Below are 19221 nucleotides of genomic sequence, written 5' to 3'. Positions count from 1 at the left end.
CCTCACCAGTCTTGGTTTTCTGTGCCACTCGTCTCTTTATCAGCCGTGTCACCTTTGATATCACCGTCCTTTCTCTCTTCTCCCTAGGCCCACGGCAATTATGAGAATGCCATCAGCCAGGGCCACCAAGCCTTCCTATTGGAGGAGGACAAGTGCTCCAGGGATGTCTTCTGTTGTAATGTGGGGAACCTCCACCCTGGGTCGAAGGTGGCACTCACCCTGAAGTATGTGCAGGAGCTGCCCCTGGAAGCAGATGGCGCCCTGCGCTATGTGCTGCCAGCTATCCTGAATCCTCGGTACCAACTCTCTGGTGAGCATCTGCTCTCTTTGAATAATAGTGGTGGGTGACACAACTGGGGAAATCCCCTCAAGGTTGTAGGGGTGTTAAAAAGGCTGGGAAGGAAAAACACAACTAAGGTAACTTTTTGTAGGAGGGCCTGAGGACAGTTGCCTTAATATGAAGACTCCTGTAGTCCCTTTGGAGGACCTGCCTTACACACTCAGCTTGGTTGCCACCATCACTTCCCAGAATGGCATCCAGAGAATCCAATGCAACTGCCCCTTGAGTCCCATTGAGTACCTTGGAGATGAGAAGACATCTGCTCAGGTAATTAATAAGACAACGCTGTTGCCAGCACCCCTACTCTTGGGTCCTGATCTTCCCCCGCTCCCCCCATAGGCTGGAAACAGTCTTGGAACAAATGACCCAAATGAGAGTTGAAAAGTCCGGGACATAAAGCCCCTAAAGTTCAGAGCCTAGCACACAGTGTTATTAGCAGGGCCTAGTATACAGTAAGCCCTTGGTAATAAAGTCTATTATTGAAATATATAGTTTTTGATGGCATTGTTGATGTTATTATTACAGCATTTTCACTTGAAAAGAAAAAAAATCCTTTCCCTTTGCCTACCCTTTGATTGTCTTTTAGCCCAGACCAGGCAAAGGAAAAAAAGCAAACATTCCAGGGCTGAAGAATTTTCCTTTGATCCAGAGAAAAGCTAATGTTAGAATATTGGTTTAAGAATTTCCCGTCGATCCCTTAGTCACGTAATGCTACTTTAGAACCGGTCCCTAGAAGGGGGCGGGTCTTCCTGGAAATTTTGACTGCAGATGTTTTCTCTTAGCAGTGAGTGACTCAGAGGCTCGGACTGCTGGAGAAGGTAGGTGTCTAAGCTGCCTGCGCTGGGGCTGGATCACACTCCTAACCCATGAGGACTAAAACCCTCCCATTCTAATTCCCTTTCTTTGTCTCCAAATCTCTTGGGGCTTGTTTTGACTGCAAATCCACGTGTCCGTGTGTGCGTGGGGGGCGGGGGGCGGAATTTAATCCTGGTGGGCGATCCCTGGGGTGTTTCTGCAGGTTTGGCAGTTTAGGGGAATCTTGGCGGGAGGGGGGAGGGAAGGAAGGAAGGCTGGAAGGAAGGAAGGAAGGCTGGAAGGGGGATTTAGCCATATCCTAATAATCTCAAGGCGCATTTTCCAACTTCTCTTTTACTTTACACTTCCCTCCCTCCCTCTTGCATATGTACAATTAGTGTTTCCTAAATTTTATGTAATGTTATGCTGCCGAAATGGAACTTCAAGCTTCCCTCTCCCCCATCCCCCCCACCCCCAAATCGGGAAGCCCCTAAGCCCTTCTATATAGAAATTCAAGGGATGGACCCTGATCAGCCCTTCAGTTAATACTTCGACGATGAAAATCTAGGACTGAAAAATTAAAGGTTAAATCACTCTGTTTCTATCCAAGGCCCACTCTGTATTCATTTCGCCTCTGTGGCTGGATCCGGGTTCTCCACTTGACCCCTGCAACAGGCTGCAGGGTGTGTCCGCTGCGCCACCCAGCGTTGGCCTGCACCTCCCTCTGCCGGCGGGTGAGGAAACCACACAATGCCCCTTCAGGAACCCACGGGTCCAGCAAACGTGAAGACCCTTGGCGCAGTGAGCCTAGCTGCCTCAGATTCTCGGCTTTGACTCTGGTCAGCTGCTCTGGCCAGTCTGCCTTACCTGTTGCTAGGTGCATTTCTGAAATGCCATCCTGAGGGAGGGAGAACTGATTCCGACATAGTTTGTACTGTGAAGTGTGGGGAAGAGGGGACAGTACAGCAAATTTCCCTCAATGATTTATTCTGGGGTTAGAATCAGGAAAGAAGTCTGTTTCTGTCCACCTGAAAGCCACCCCCGTTGGTGAGTCCTGAGGAGCCTTACAGATTTGGTTGCCTGACAGTTTCTTCAGCTTTTGTACCCCTGTGTCCCTGCTTTAAGCTCCCTGCTCATGTTATTAGAAAGTCTTCCCTCCCCCAGCTCCAACCTGTTTTACCGGAGAACTTACCCCAATCAAGTGTCAACATGGAAACCTGTTACCTGAGCATTCACTCCCCTCCCCACAGTCACTATTGCCCTATGTATTTCTATTCAGTGTGAGCCATTTTGCCATAATCTGTTTTTATTCAATTCCTTAAAAATGAAAGAACAAAAAGCCTGATTTATTGGCACTGATTTGTGGGGATGGGGCATGGTGTCTAAGAAACACCATTGCTATCAAATGGGTGAGCAACATGGCCATTGTTCTAGATTGGAGTAGGGTGTGATGCTTTACGTGGTGATTGGGATTTAAAGGCACAATCGGCCTGTAAATAGTCCTGTCAAAGCTTCAGAATCCTTGAAGGGGGTGTTATTCTAGGAAGGAAATTGCTTTTCTCAAAAACCAGTATGTTTTTCTGGGCTCTAGTTTCTTGAGTGAAGGTTGAGGTTCCCAGTGACTCATTTGCCTCTGAGACTCTGGATAAACACTTTAGTTTCACTTTTCCTGAGCATTGTCTATGCACCAGACAATTCCATTTAGCTCCTATGCACCAGGCAATTCCATTTAGCTCCTTAAAGTGTATTTTCAGTGAAAATCCCCTTTATTGGTGTTGGAGATTGCAGCTCAGGTCACCCTTTGACAGAACAGGGAGAGGCAAGCTCACAGATGACTCAATTCAGAATGGTTGGCGGGCAGCTTTCAGTGGTATTAGGGCCAGTGACTAGGACCAGACCCACCTGTTGATTCTCTGGATAAAGGAATCATAATGTAAATCATAATCTAGGTACATAAATGTATTCCTTTGTTGCCATATCACATGAAATGTTTGTCTAAGATTATAAAATTTGGAAGATATGTTTAGGATGGTCTGATTTAAAATAGAAGACATGTTGCATATATGATATATTAATATCTTGGACAGAGAAAACAAGCAGTAGTTTTAATTATGAGCTCCCAAGAAAAGTCACAAGGTAAGGTGATCTAAGTTGTAGGCGTCCATTTTGGATCCAGGCAACTTCTTATGTGCAGGTCTCTGAATAGCATGATCCAAAGCAATAGCCACAGTCTATTTAACAATGGTAACAATAACAAGAACAATGCTAATGTCTATCATTAATTAAGTGCTTCCTATAGGCCAGGCACCTTTCTAGGAACTTCATATATATTCAATTCATATATGCATACATGACATATAGGTATTACGGTTTTCATTTTAGAAAGAATATGGAGATTCAGAGGAATTGCATTATACTTATTGAATATACCTAAGGAGGGGTATATTAAATATACTTTTGAAAAAGTGGTGCTGGTGTTTGAACCAGCCTTAGGGTGTTTCAGAGGTTTCCTGTTTAGTGGATACTTGGTGAGTTTCTTCCCCTCCTGAGTCTGGCATTTGGAAGGAGCCTTACTATTGGTAAGACCTTTGTCCCCTTCTTTTCAGCTTTTTTCCCTTCCTAGCTCCATCATATTCACAACCCTGTGAATATATTTCTATGCCAGAGACAAGCACATAAGGTATTGGTATTTGAATAGATAATCCCCCACATGTCACTATTCATGATGTGTCTTTTCCACAGTAGCCCTGTGTCACCATGGTGCGCCCTTGTGGCCTACTAACTCGCCAAGAGGAACCAGGTGAGTGATTCATGACTCTTACTTGCCATTCAGACACTTACTTACACCTAGCACAATGCCTGGCCTGCAGGCTCCATTCTATTAACGTTCGGTGAACTCTCGAAATCTGGTCTATCTCCAGTGCCACTGAAGAGCATCTCTGTGACCTTGTCCATTTGTGAATTTGTGGCTGGTGTGTCTGCTACCTTAAATTATGAGAATGAGGAGAAAACTCCTTTGGAGGCCTTCTTTGTATTCCCCATGGATGAAGACTCAGCTGTCTACAGTTTCGAGGCCATGGTGGATGGGAAGAAAATTATGGCAGAACTACAGGACAAAATGAAGGTACTAGGGATGAGTACATTATCTCCTGCCATTGTATTTCCTTAATACATACTCTTTAGGATCTCTAGCAAATGCAACTTCACAGATATACTAATATTGAATGCTTTTGCCTCCACTCCCCTCTAGCTGCTGTTTTCCTCAAATCATTTGGAGGGAAAAATCAATGAGGCACTCAAAGTGTAGTTGTGAACTTGGCAAGACCAATCACATCCCCTCCTCACCAGTCTTGGTTTTCTGTGCCACTCGTCTCTTTATCAGCCGTGTCACCTTTGATATCACCGTCCTTTCTCTCTTCTCCCTAGGCCCACGGCAATTATGAGAATGCCATCAGCCAGGGCCACCAAGCCTTCCTATTGGAGGAGGACAAGTGCTCCAGGGATGTCTTCTGTTGTAATGTGGGGAACCTCCACCCTGGGTCGAAGGTGGCACTCACCCTGAAGTATGTGCAGGAGCTGCCCCTGGAAGCAGATGGCGCCCTGCGCTATGTGCTGCCAGCTATCCTGAATCCTCGGTACCAACTCTCTGGTGAGCATCTGCTCTCTTTGAATAATAGTGGTGGGTGACACAACTGGGGAAATCCCCTCAAGGTTGTAGGGGTGTTAAAAAGGCTGGGAAGGAAAAACACAACTAAGGTAACTTTTTGTAGGAGGGCCTGAGGACAGTTGCCTTAATATGAAGACTCCTGTAGTCCCTTTGGAGGACCTGCCTTACACACTCAGCTTGGTTGCCACCATCACTTCCCAGAATGGCATCCAGAGAATCCAATGCAACTGCCCCTTGAGTCCCATTGAGTACCTTGGAGATGAGAAGACATCTGCTCAGGTAATTAATAAGACAACGCTGTTGCCAGCACCCCTACTCTTGGGTCCTGATCTTGTTCCTTACCCAGTGTTTCCTAAATGTTCCTTACTTTTCCCTATTAACCCAGAGGGAATCACACTGCTCCTTCTTTATCCCCATTCAATCTCCAGAGCCTCACCTCCATTTTAACCCCTGCCCTTGACTATGCTCGCTCCTGGAAGAAGCCTGTAGCCCTCAGCTCTGACCTCAGCCCCAGGCAGCAATCAGTGATAGTGCTAACATGGCTTCTTTGCCTGTTCCCAACTCAGACTTCCTTGGCTGATGGACACAAATTTGATCGAGATGTGGAACTCCTAATTTACTACAGTGAGGTGCATCTCCCCAGTGTAGCTGTGGAGATGGGGAAACCTACAACGGAGCCAGGTATTTTCTTTCTCCCTTTGTAGTTACCTACTAAGGGAGGTAACTTAGTAGGCACCTATTCAGGGGTAACTCCTGTTTTGGAATTACCCTCAAATTACCTTCACTTTTCTTTCCTCCTATGCAGCAGTGGGTAAAAAACTGAGATAGCTTTGGCATGGAAAAATGGTTCGGGTCGATGAATATCATGTGACTATGTCTTATAGGCAAATTTAAGTGAATCTGTAGATAATTAGGCAAAGGACATGAACAAGTAATTCACAAGAGGAAACATAGTTTAAAGCATGTGACTGATCCTCTACAAGAGCAAATAAAAATAAAATTAAAATAATGATGCAACATTTTCACTTTTCAAATTTTTAAGGGTTTCTAAATCTAATAATGCTTCATGCTTTAAAAGGTGAGGTGATTTTGGTACTCTCATAGATTGCTTGAAGAAAAACAATTTGGTATCAAACTTCTGAGAAGAAATTTGGCCATATGTGTCAAAATAAATGTTCATTTTGGTAATTCTAATTTTGAGAATCTTACCTAATGAAATAAATCTAAATATAAGTATAATTATGCACTAAAATATCCTCTGCCATGTTGGCAGGATGGCTCAGCTGGAGAGCACGTGCTCCTAACAACAAGACTGCCTGTTTAATGGTGGGCTATGCCTGCCCGCAACTAAGTCTGAACTTGGCACCTTGAGCTGAGCTGCTGCCCGGATGGCTCTGTGGATAGAGTGTGCACTCTTAACAACAAGGCTGCTGGTTCGACTCCCGCATGGGATGGTGGCTATGCCCACCGACAACTAAGATTGTAACACAGCACCTTGAGCTTAGAGGCCATGAGCTGCCTATGGGCAGCCAGATGGCAACTGGTGCCCTCCACAGTTAATATTGAAGAACAACAACTGGACTGGTCTCCCTCCCCAATTTCCCAACACTGTTCCCCTCCCCCAATTCCCCAATTAAAAAAAAAAAGAAAAACATTTAAAACCATAGAGAGTATACAAGTAGTCATTGTGATTAGATTAAGACTAAGTTTACTTTTTTAACTTCTTTTTTTATCTAATCTGTTTTATTGATTGATTAATCACATCAACATGTAGTCTCACCTGGAGTTCTTTTTCTGTCTTTTTGTGGTAAAATTTATTATAACTATTTTTAAGTATATGGTTCTGTTGCCTTATGTACATTCACTTGGGCTAACCATCACCACCATCCATCTCCACAGCTTTTTTATCTTACCCTAGTTTCTTAATTTCTAAGACTAAGTTTTTTAATAAGTTTAATTTTTAAAATTTCTCTTATTTTCTGAAATTTCCTTAATATATGTATACTTTTACTTATAACTGGTGTAACGCATGCAGTCTGATGCTCTCTTGGGGCCTTCCTGGGCTGCCATGCCCCTGGATTGCAGGGACCATGAAACATAACTGGAGATATACTCCCACTTCTGAAGCATTTTTCACATTTGTGGAATGGAAGCATCCTTGGGGATAATCATAGTCAAAATGCTATGTCTTGGGTTAGGCTCTTCTATAACTGCAACTGCTATAAAGACAATTCCCTGTATCTGGTCTTCAATCAACCATCTTTCTCACTGTTCATATTTGGCAAAGGTAACTTCATACTTGAGCTCACAAATTGGAACTCGTTAGTTTGCTCTCGCTTGTTCAACCATGTTTCCTGAGAGAAAGCTGTCTGTGCTATACCTGTTAGAGGGGCTACCAACTGTCCAGTTCCTCTTCCATGAAGCGCCATGGAAGCTCTTTCTACATTAGTTACCTGGTTTTGTCCTTTCCTTTTGGCAAGGTCCTCCTTGGGTGCCCATTGAAATACTCCCACAATAATGACCTGATTTTCAGTCAGGATTATTTTAATCCACCAGAGAACGTTTTAAAATATTGGATCTTAAAAGATGGAGATCTCAATCCCTTTCTTTCCAAGAAGTTCCATTGGCCCCTATGCAGATTTCTTCATCTGTTCCTTATTACTAGCTCCGTAGGCCATAGAGAGACTTCAGGGGGTTAGTTTATATGAGTCTTGTGAATTCCCTTCATCAGGGTTGCTCAAATCTTGTTTTTTAGATCACATATTTGATCAGCATGACTTGCTATTCTCATCTATACAAAGAAGTAAATGACAACTGGCAGCTTGGCTCACTAAAACCATTTAGAGTTATGTCAAATGAAGCATACCATTACGTGCTGAAAATGTAAAATAGACTTTTAAAAACTTAGAATGTACTTGCCATATTAAGAACATTACTTTTTAGGGCTGTCCAGGAGGCTCAGTTGGTTAGAGCGGGAGCTCTGAGCAACAGGGTTGCTGGTTCAATTCCTATATGGGCCAGTGAGCTGTGCCCGAGCTGAGCTGCTGCTGAGCTGCCAACAGGCGGCCAGATGGCTCAGCTGATGAGGGTGAGTGCTCTTAACAACAAGGTTGCCGGTTCAACTCCCACAGGGGATGGTGGGCTGCACACCCCTACCCACCTGCAACTAGATTGAAAGCGGCGACTGGATTTGAAACTGAACTTGCGCCCTCCACAACTAAGATTGAAGGACGACAACTTGACTTAGAGCTGATGGGTCCTGGAAAAAACACATTGTTCGCCAATAAAGTTTAAAAAAACCCCAAAAACATCATTTTTTAGAAAATATATATTTATAATTTAATATAAATGGTTGTATAAAAACAAAATTTATAAATAATTTTATAAAATTATTATAAAGAGATTAATCTGAGTTAAACCCTAGATTGAGTTCCTTAAGTGTATTATTTTACTTAATCCTTAAAATAATCTGGAGGTATTGATTCTTTAGATGAGGGACCTGAAGCTAGCAAGCAGGAGAGTGAGGGTTCAAAATGACTCATTTAAAAATGAGGGAGCAGAGATTTGTGGAGGTGAAAATTATTTTAGCCAAGCCCAAAGAATTAGTGTAGATAACACATATATAGTGCTTACTATGTATCTGGCATTATTCTAAATAGTTTAGCTATATCACCTCATTTTGTTCTCATGGAAACTCTTCTCACATATCACTACAGTACCAGTCCCACTGTACCCAGCTGTCTCTCAGAATGGAAAAGAATCTACCTTGCCCATTAAAAAAAGAAGCTACATATCTACCATATGTCCAGAAATCTGGATTATGTAAAAGTTATTTTTGAACCAAGGTACTAACCAAGTATTTGCTGAACCTCACTCATTTTATTTGGAAGCAGTTTGGTTGTTGGGGATATACCATAGGTAAGAGAGTTAACTGAGCCCGGTCCTGTAGTCACACGGAATCCCAGGCTACTGAGAATTTAAACCTATAATCCTGGAATCACTATAAAAATAGGATATTGGAATTCGATCCTATGTCTTCTTATATGAGTAATCTTTGAACTGTTAAACTACAATTGATATAAACCAGCCATTCTTGTTACATTGCCATCTTAATACTAACATTTCAATTCCTGCATCACTTTTCATTTGCTGCACAAAATAAAATTACAGCTATGTCTTTGACAACTTGGTAACATATGCCAGCTCCATAGTCTCCTCAATACTATTGTTTTGATGATGTCATTAAGTACCAACACACGTTGCAGTGCTTCTCTTTCTTTTTTTGGGGGGAGTAGCAGTAAGTACTTCATAACCAAAGCAGACAGACTTTCCTTGGTGTGCATGACACTGACACTCTAAGCTCTTATAAATTGTCAACATAAGAATTGTCCACATGAGCATCATTTTTTCAAAGCTTTAACTAAGGACTTAAACAAGGACCCATGTGATTTGATTTGAAGAGAGCGTGTCTCTAAATAGTATATTACTTTGATTCTTCTGGCAAATGCTGGAACATTTTAACTTAATGTATCAGTATTTCACTCATTTGCCTAGCTGCTTGGAAACTAGCATCCAATTATAGTATTTTAATTATTGCTTGTGCCTGGTAACCTCTACTCTCTTTCCTCTCATATCTGTTCTGCTTCTGTATCTTTGATGTTTACAACTCACCTCAAACCCCTTCCCAGCAGATATAGTATAAAGTTCAAACTCAAATTTAGATTTCAGTTTTCTCAGCTTGCTATGTAACTCACTGCAGTTGATTCTTGGGGTTTTCAGTATGGATCCTTGAGTTCCTGTTCACCTTACTGTGTCCTTATCCTTTCTGAGTAGATTGTTTGATGGGAGATCCATGTGCAATGGTGAGTTTCTACCCGAATATTCCAGAAGCTCAGCCACCAATTACCTGTGGAGAATTTGTCTTCCTCATGGACCGCTCAGGAAGTATGAGAGGCCCAATGAGTAAACAGGATAAATCTCAGCTGCGCATAGAGGCAGCCAAGGTAAGACTAGTTCTTTTCTTTTTCTGGTCATATGCTCAAGTGAAGATGAATCTCAGGGGTTAAATTAGGGTCCTTCTGGAACTTTGGGTCTGTTTCATCTGAACTACAGTTAACATGACCACTCTGAGGCTAGCACTGAAATATCAGGGCCTGGAGGCATGATGGGGGTGAAGGCCCATTCCCTTAGGAGTTACATTGGCGGGGTCTGTGTGTCTTAGAGGATCCTCTCTGACCATCTCCTCATCCTCCTTTCAGGAAACACTGATTTTGCTGCTGAAGAGTTTGCCTGTAGGCTGTTATTTCAACGTGTATGGATTTGGATCTTGCTATGAGGCATTCTTTAAGTAAGTTTCTGGAAAGGCCATCAAGAGTCCAAAGAGATACTCTAAAAAAAGGAGGCAAAGGGGTTACTGTAGAGTTGACTTTGGCATTGGGGCTTTCAGGTGAAGTCTTTACAGTAGTGGTATCTCAATGGAGGGACCCAGTATTGGACAATGTCGAGTAGCTATGTCCCTGGGTGTGTTTGTTTTTCTTAGGCGTAGTGTGAAGTACTCTCAGCGTACCATGGAGGAGGCTCTGAGGAAACTTAAAGTTATGAATGCTGACCTAGGGGGCACGGAAATCTTGACACCACTCAAGAACATTTACAGTGGACCTTCCATCCCAGGCCACCCTCTACAGGTAAGAATCAGAACAAAGCTAACAGAAGGGGACCAAGAGAATGAAATCTCTGTTCAAGAATCCATAGCCCTGAGCTTCACTGTAGGATTGTTGAAATATGGTATGTAATTCAGAGTCATCTATCATGTAGTAAAGAGAAAAAGACAAGAGGCATTTAATAGAATTCCTCTTCCGTAGTTCTGTGCTATATACTATGGATGATGGACGTTCTTTTATGGAGTGCCACAGTAGCCTTAGCTGAAACTCGTAGGGGGAGATGATGGAAATTCCCAAGGTTCTGTACAAACCACGTGAGAAAATGGCCCAAGTGACAGTGGACCATTAGGGATCTCATGCCTGTCTGAAGAGGCATCAGAGTTTCTGGAGTGAAATAGTTGGGTTTTTCAAGGGCAAACTCTGTTGTTTTAAAAACAAAATTTGTAGTGACTTGATGAATGTCTTCTTTCTTCAGCTTTTTGTCTTCACCGATGGAGAAGTTACCGATACATTCAGTGTAATTAAAGAAGTTAAGAGCAACAGTCTGAGGCACAGGTATGATGCAAATGTGATTTGTGGGTTAGTGACCCAAGTAGTACCACATGTAACCTGGTGCCATTCCTCTCAGAGGACAGAATCATTCAGAATTTTAGTTTTACCACCCAGCATTTTTTTCTGTATCATTTTTACTTTTCTACTAAAAAATAAAAGTAATTTTCTAAATAGCATCCATAACATAATGATATCATTGTCCCTTACTCTTTCTAAAATACATTGGAAGCAAGTATTGAATAGTAAGCATTTTTTTCTTAGTATGAACATTTTTATCAAAGTAAAACATACAGAAAGCTAGACAAATCATAAGTTTACAGCTGGATGAATTATCAGCATGAGCACACATAGGTCAAGAATTGGAATGATACCAGTACCTTTCCATCTCTACCTTTTCCCATAACATCCCAAATTTAATTACTACCCATTTTTTCCTTTCCAAAGGAAATAGCTTTCCTGAGTTATAATACCATGGATTATTTTTGCTTATTTTTTAATAAAAATAAATGTTATACAGTATGTTTTTGTTTCTGTGTATCTTGCTTCTTTCTCTCAGCAGTATGTTGAGATTCATCCATATTTTTACAGAACCATCTTTAATTTTCATTGGTGTATAGTATTCCATAGGGTGATTAAACCATAATTTATCGATTGATTCTACTGCTGATGGACTTTGGTTTAGCTGTTAAAAATAGTGCTTCTATGAACATCTTTGCATTCTTGTACATGTATTTTTTGCACATACCCACACTTATGTGTGCACATATATATGCATGTATACATGTTTATTTGCACATGTACACACACACACACATTTCTTTGACATAGTTGTGGAATTTATTGGTAATGCAGTTTTGCAAGTTATTATACTAATTTCATTCACACCAGCATTGTATGAGGTTTCCAATCACTCCATTCTCTATCCAAAATTGGGCATTGTTTGTCTTCTTAAATTTTAACCAATTTAGTGGGTGTGTGGTGGTATCTCATTAAGGTTTTAACTTGCATTTTCTTGGTGACTCCTGAAGTTGAACACCTTTTTATATTTATTGACCACTTGGATGTCCTCTTTTATGAAGTACCGTCAAGTCTCTTCAATATTTTTCTTTTTTTAAAAAACCAGATCTGTAGTTCATTCTGTAGTCTAGATGTAAGCACTTTGTTAATATTTCCCAGAAACTTATTTTTTACTCTTTTTCACTCTTAAAATGGTATTTTTAAAATTAATAGTTGTTCTTCATTTTAATATAGTTTAATTTTTTAGTGTTTTTCTTTACGGTTAGTCTTTTTTGTATCCTGTTAAAAAGCCTTTTTCCTCCTCAACGTCATGAAGCTATTTTCCTGTGTTATTCTCTAGAAGTTTTGTTACTTTTTTCTTTTACAGTTAGATCTACACTTCACCTACATTTCATTTTTGTGCATTGTGTGAGGTATGGGTCAGGTTTCATTTTTTTTTTCATGTGGATATGAAATTGACCCTGCATCATTTATTGAAAAGTTTTTCCTTTCCTCACTGATGTGCAGTGCCATTTTTGTCACAAATAAGCATTTACACATTTGTGGATTTTTTTGGATCCTCTGTTCCATCCCATTGGTCTATGTATCTAGAAAAGTGCCCGTACTACATCATGTAAATTAATGAGCTTTCTGATAAATCTTAATTTCCAATAGAGTAAGGCCTCAATTTTTCAGGATTGTCATATCTATTCTTGAATCTTTGTGTTTGTATTTGTCAATTTTTACCAAAAAAAGGAAAACTATTGAGATATTGATTAGAATTGCCTTTATAGATCAGTTTTGGGAGAGTTGAGTATTTGCTCTATTTAGTATTCCAGTCTATTTAAATGGTACATCCTTCCATTTATTTAGGTTTTTCTTGATTCTTCTAAGTGTGTGTTTCCAGTATTGTATTAAAAAATTTTAAACGATAGAGAAATTGTAAGAATAGAACAGTAGACCCTCATGTACCTTTCACTCAGGTCCACTAGTTATCAGCATTTTACCACATTTGCCTCACCTATTATTTTTTATCTGAACTGTTTGAGAATAAGTCACAGATATCTTAAACCTTCATATGCAAATAATTATGCTCTCATCTAAGAACAGGGCATCTTGATAAATAACCAAAATAAAAGTTCAAAATTCAGGATATTTAATGTTGAGATAACAACATTATGTAAATATAGTCCATATTTGCCAATTTTTCTAATAATGTCCTTTATACATTTTTGTTTGGTTTGGTTTGGTTCCAGGAGCAAGTATTTTATTTCATTGTTATATCTCTAGTCTTCTCTGGGATAATATCTCAGCTTTTTATTATTTTTCACTGACATTTTGAAAGAGTACTAGCTAGCTATCTTTATAGACTCTCAATTTATGTTTGGTTTTCTAAATTCATGTTTAGATTAATATTAAACATTTTTAGAAGGAATATTCCAAAAGTAACTGGGCCTGATATTAAGTGTGACCAGTTAAAGGTGGTATCTGATAACTGAAATTTTGTGAACAACCTGTTCTCAACAAATATTTACTCAGTAGTTTTAGCATTCACTGATGATTATTGCCCAAGTGCTATTACTATCAGTGGTTATAAAATGGTGATTTTTAAATTCTGTCAACTTTTCCATAGTTATTAGTTGTCATCCTACTATAAAGAAGTTAGCCCTTACCGCCTGCTTCCTCCTTCCCTCTCTTCCTTTGTTGTGTCAATATGTACTTTTGAATTCTTTCATTACCTCCCAGTTCTTTGAGATTCATTACTCTCATCATTCATTTAGATTCTCAAAAGCTCCGAATTTGGCCAGTGGGAACCCCTTTTAACTTGCTCCTATGTCTTTTTCACATAATTCTTTGGTTTATGAATATTTTCTTTCTTTCTTTAAAAAAAAAAAGTGTTTCAGACTCACCTGTACTTTCCCGTTCTTTTAACCAGCCATTTCTATAAGAAGCCTTGTTCCTTTTAGTGAAAATGATAAATAGAAGTTAGGTGTAACTCTTTGCTACTGGCCTGTTATTATTCTAGGCATTTTCAGCAGACAGACCTAGCAAATGATTAAGAAAAACAAATTTCTACTGATACCCTTACTTTCTTTTTTCTCCTATTCCATATTTGTGTTTTCTTTCCTCCATGGTGAGAAACCTGGCTTCCCACAAAATCAGTAAAATTATTAATTTCCTTAATATGACAATACACATAAAATCTCTCTGCAATGTTTTTAAAAAAATTTTATTAAAATACAGCTAACATACAATATTGTATTAGTTTCAGGTGTACACCATAGTTAATATTTATGTACATAAAGAAGTGATCACCATGATAAGTCCAGCAACCATTTGACACTGTACCATGCTATCACAATATTATTGACTGTATCCCCTATGCTGTACGTTACATGCCTAAGTCTCAGTTGTTTTACACCTGGATATTTGAACCTCTTATACCCCTTGACCTTTTTCCACCTTTTTTTAGTTTTTCAATTACTGTTGACATTCAATATTATTTTATGTTACTTTCGGTGTACAGCATAGTGGTTAGACATTTACGTAATTTATGAAGTAGTCCCCCTGACTAGTCTAATACCCACCTGAAATTATACATAGTTATTAACCTATTATTCACTATATTCCATAGGCTTTGCTTTACATCCCCATGCCTATTTTGTAATTACCAATTTGTAGTTCTTAATTTTTTTACCTTTTTCACCCTGTCCCCCATCTCCCCTCTCATCTGGCAACCAACAGCTTGTTCTCTGCATCTATGAGTCTGTTTCTGTTTTATTTGTTTGTTTATTTTGTTCTTTAGATTCCACATATAAGTGAGATCATATGGTATTTGTCTTTCTCTATCTGACTTATTTCACTTAGCGTAATACCTTCCAGCTTCATCCATGTTGTCGCAAATGGTAAGATTTCATTGTTTTTTATGGCCCAATAATATTCCATTGTGTATATGTACCACCTCTTCTTTATCCAATTGTCTGTTGACAGGCACTTGGGTTACTTCCATATGTTGGCTATTGTAAATAGTGCTGCAGTGAACATAGGAGTGTATATGTCTTTTTGAATTAGTGTTTTGGATTTCTTTGGATAAATGCTCCTAAGTGGAATTGCTGGGTCATAAGGTAGTTCTGTTTTTAATTTTTTGAGGAGCCTCTATACTGTTTTCCCAAGTGGCTGCACCAATTTGTAATCACACCAACAGTGCATGAAGGTTCCTTTCTCTCCTCATTCTCACCAATACTTATTGATTTATTGATGATGGCCATTCTGGCAGGTGTGAGGTGATATTTCTGTGCTTTTAATTTGCATTTCTCTGATGATTAGTGACATTGAGCATCTTTTCTTATGTCTATTGGCCATGTGTATGTCCTGTTTGGAGAAATGTCTATTTAGGTCCTCTACCCAAATTTTAATTGGATTGTTAGGTTTTTTTGGTGTTAAGTTGCATGAGTCCCTTATAAATTTTGGATATTAACCCCTTATTGGATAAATTGCAATGTTTTATAATTCTCTTGTGTAGAGGTCTTCATGAGTTTTTCATTAGATTTTTTTTCTTAGGTATTTGATGCTATTTTGAATAGTATTTTTAAACATTTTATTTAATAGATGTTTATTTTTACATAGAAATTGATTATGATAGCTTATTAAATTTATGTTGACCTTTTATTCAATGACCTTGCCTGATGTGAATATTACTTCTAATAGTATATTTATAGATTCTTGTAGATTATCGATGGATAATCATGTTTGCAAATAATGTCAGTTTTTCCTTTCCAATCCTTATATCTTTATTTTTCTTCCTTTCTATATTGCCCTGGAAAGGGCCTCTAGTAAAAGCCTGAATAGAGGTGGTTAATAGCTGACATCCTCACCTTATTTTGGACTTCAGAGGGAACATGTTTAACATTATATCAATAGTGTCATTGTTTGCTATAGGTCTTTTTGTAGATATACTGTATCAGATTAAGGAATTTTCCTTATATGTCTGTTTTGAGAGCTCTTTTTCTTTAAAAAAAGTAATGAATGGTTGTTGGATTTTATCGAATGCATTTTATGTATCTGTTGAGATGTGTATGATTTTATCCTTTTTTCTTGTAATGTGTGAATTATAATGACTGTTCTTACATGTTAGACCAATCTTGCATTTCTGAAATAAACCCAAACTAGTTGTGACCTATTAACCTTTTTCATATATTTTTGATTCAGTTAGTAATTGTTTAGGATTTTTAGGATTTAGGATTTTTAAATCTATTTTCATGGGAAATATTGACATTTTTTGTTATAATGTTCTTGTTGGGTTTTGATACCAATTTTATGCTGGCATCATAAAATGAGGTGAGAAGTGTTGCCTGTTTTTCTATTATCTGAAAGATTTTCTTTCATATTTGCTATAAATTGCCAAGAGACTTTTCTGTGGGAAGGTTTTGAAATCTCTTTAATTGAAGTAGAACTATTCATATTTTTATATATTCATTTTTATGAGAGTTTGTATATTTTATCTAAATTTTCAAATTTCTTCGCATGAAATTATTTCTGATGGTGCATTATGATGTTACCAAGTTTTATAGAATAGATCAGAGTATTCTCTTTGCATTCCTGATGTTGGATATTTGTGCCTTCTCTGTTTTTCCCCTTGGCCTAAATGTTTGCCAGTTTAAATAATCTTTTCAAAACACCAGCATTTTTGAGTTTGTGGATCCTCTCCATTGTACAATATAATTGTTTTCTGTATAAATAATGTTTGCTCCTATCTTTGTTACTCCCTTTCCTTTAAACTTTTTGGGTTTATTGGCTGTTCTTTTTCTAATACCTGGAGATGGATGCTCAAGTAGTTGATTTTTAGACTTCTTTTCCTTTCCTAATATATGTATTTAGAACTACAAATTTAAGTATATCTGTAGCTGCATCCTAAATTTGTATACATCATTTTTCATTGGTATCCACTTGAGAATATATATATTTTTAAAGATTTTATTGGGGAATTGGGGGAGGGGAATAGCGTTGGGAATTCAGGGAAGGGGAACAGACAAGTTGCTGTCCTTTTGTTCTTCTGTCTAGTTGTGGAGGACGTCGCTTCACTGGCCCATGTTGGTATTATCAGTGCACACTTCCCAGGTGAGGCAGTCACTCACCGGCCATTAGATGGCCACTCACAGCGGCTCATGGGCAGCTCACGAAAGCACACGCCAGCTGCCGGCCAGCCCCACTGCAGCCTATGCCGTTGCCGGCAGCAACTCACGGCAGACCAGCTCCTGGTCGAGCTGTTGTTCACTATCTTAGCTGTAGAGGGCACAGTGTCATTGGCCGTCATGTGGGATCCGAACCGGGGCCCTGCTGCGCAGAGCTGGCATCCTAAGCCAACTCTTAACCAACGTGCCACTTGGCTGGCCTGAGAATATTTTTAATTATCATTATGATTTCTTTTTAAAGCCTATGTTATTCAGACATGTGTATAATTTTCCATATTTTTGTGTTTTCTATTTCTTTGGTTTTGCCAGATATTTTATGTGAAAAATTGTGGCAATTCTTTGAGCATCTAGATGATATCTATCTATCCTCTGAAAGGATTTACTCTGCTTCTGACAGGTTGCTAGACTAGAAGCAGATAATCTTAGTCCAATTAGAGTTTAATAAGCTTCAATTATTTAATGGCTGTTTTATTTCGGATTCACCTCTACCTCTAGGGTAGTTCTACAGGCTTGTATTAAAAACAAAAACAAAACCAAACAAACAAAAAAAACTTGAGTGTCTACCAGAGCATCTTCTCTTTGGAAAGCCCAAATCTGAAAGTGTTTAGCTTTTCAACCTTTCAGTCATCCATTTTGTACTTGGCACTTGCTTCAAGGGGTAAAGTGATACCAGATGCCAGGCTCACCTCTCACCTCTCTTGGCTTTCCTCCTCTCCCAGATATTATTATATTCTTGGTAGCCTTCTGATGATTTCAGAGATTATTTAAAATGTTGTGGGTGCTGGCCGAGTGGCTCAGTTGGTTAAGAGTTAGCTTAAGTGCATGAGATCTGAACAACAGGGCTGCTAGTTCGATTCCCACATGGGCCTGTGACGCTGCACCCGAGCTGAGCTGCTGCTGAGCTGCCAACAGGTGGCAGGTGGCTGAGCTGCCAACAGCTGGTGAGAGCTGCCTGTTTGATGGTGGGCTATGCCCACTTGCAACTAAAACTGAACTCTGCATCTTGAGCTGAGCTGCCGCCCGGATGGCTCAGTGGATAGAACACGCACTCTTAACAACAAGGCTGCTGGTTTGACTCCCGCATGGGATGGTGGGTTTGCCCACCCACAACTAAGATTGTAACACAGCACCTAAAACTTAGAGGCCACGAGCTGCTGACGGGCAGCCAAATGGCAACTGACGCTCTCCACAACTAAGATTGAAGAAGAATAACTTGGCTGGTCCCCCTCCACAATTCCCCAACACTGTTCCCCTCCCCCAATTTCCCAATTTTAAACAAACAAACAAACAAACAAACAAATAAATAAATTCAGGTTTAAAAAAAATGTTGTGTACAGCTTTTCTAGTTCTCTCCTGGCTTGGAACAACTTAGTCTAGCATTGCTGTGAGCAGAACTCTCCTAGGGTATTATACTTTAAGGCAGATGTCATCTATTTAAGTACCAGTTTCCCTGCTTGTTAGCTGTTTGGACAAATCAACTAAACTCTTCAAACCTCAGTTTCCTTACTTGAAAATGGAGATAATAATAGTACTTATAGGTTTACTGTGAGGGTTAAAAGAGTATACCTAAGGAAAGCATTAGGAACTGTGCTTGACACAAAATAAGTGCTATATAAATTTTTGCCATTATTCTAATTATTATCCTTATTATTATCACCCACATGAAGCACTTAAGTAAGTTCTAGGCATGTAGTTGGCCATCAGTAAACATTATTTAACTTTATATATGAGATAAAAACACACACTCTTAAACATATACATCAAAGCCCTTTATAAGCCATAAATAATAATAGGCTACAGTTCAAAAATCATATTGGAAATTTAAAAGTGATAATATCAAGACGCTGGCAGGCTGTGATCTCTAGGGAACATTATCCAGTTAGGTCACCATAATTAAATGTCTGGCTCTTAACCCTACAAGTTTAGAGCATTAATACTGATGCTGATGTCACTAGATTTGGGGACGATGACTCACACTAACCCAGTTCAGAAGAGACTGATACATAAGCCCAACTCACA

General features: G+C 39.2%; 2 protein-coding genes across 7 annotated transcripts in view; both read left to right on the top strand.

The window, feature by feature from the left end:
- LOC109374047 (von Willebrand factor A domain-containing protein 5A-like) overlaps window positions 1–1681 on the top strand; it is a 4709-nt gene extending 3028 nt beyond the window's left edge. Inside the window, exons 2-4 of the mRNA XM_019628318.1 lie at window positions 88–310; window positions 432–607; window positions 1583–1681. Of these exons, the coding sequence (XP_019483863.1) occupies window positions 88–310; window positions 432–607; window positions 1583–1681 (498 nt within the window). The remainder of the gene's footprint in view (window positions 1–87; window positions 311–431; window positions 608–1582) is intronic.
- VWA5A (von Willebrand factor A domain containing 5A) overlaps window positions 1082–19221 on the top strand; it is a 30815-nt gene continuing 12675 nt past the window's right edge. For 2 of the 6 annotated variants that reach the window (XM_019628357.1, XM_019628352.1), the window contains exons 1-11: window positions 1082–1158; window positions 1746–1869; window positions 3878–3935; window positions 4057–4259; window positions 4562–4784; window positions 4906–5081; window positions 5369–5483; window positions 9636–9805; window positions 10061–10149; window positions 10342–10486; window positions 10938–11017. In XM_019628357.1, the coding sequence (XP_019483902.1) occupies window positions 3893–3935; window positions 4057–4259; window positions 4562–4784; window positions 4906–5081; window positions 5369–5483; window positions 9636–9805; window positions 10061–10149; window positions 10342–10486; window positions 10938–11017 (1244 nt within the window). In that variant the 5' untranslated portion in view covers window positions 1082–1158; window positions 1746–1869; window positions 3878–3892. The other 4 variants (XM_019628354.1, XM_019628353.1, XM_019628355.1 and 1 more) reach the window with 4 other exon arrangements.

The sequence above is a fragment of the Hipposideros armiger genome, unplaced genomic scaffold, assembly GCF_001890085.2.
Source record: "Hipposideros armiger isolate ML-2016 unplaced genomic scaffold, ASM189008v1 scaffold_781, whole genome shotgun sequence".
In the NCBI taxonomy this organism is placed as follows: domain Eukaryota; kingdom Metazoa; phylum Chordata; class Mammalia; order Chiroptera; family Hipposideridae; genus Hipposideros; species Hipposideros armiger.
Note: the sequence above shows the minus strand (reverse complement) of the source record. Positions and strands in the feature narration are given on the sequence as shown.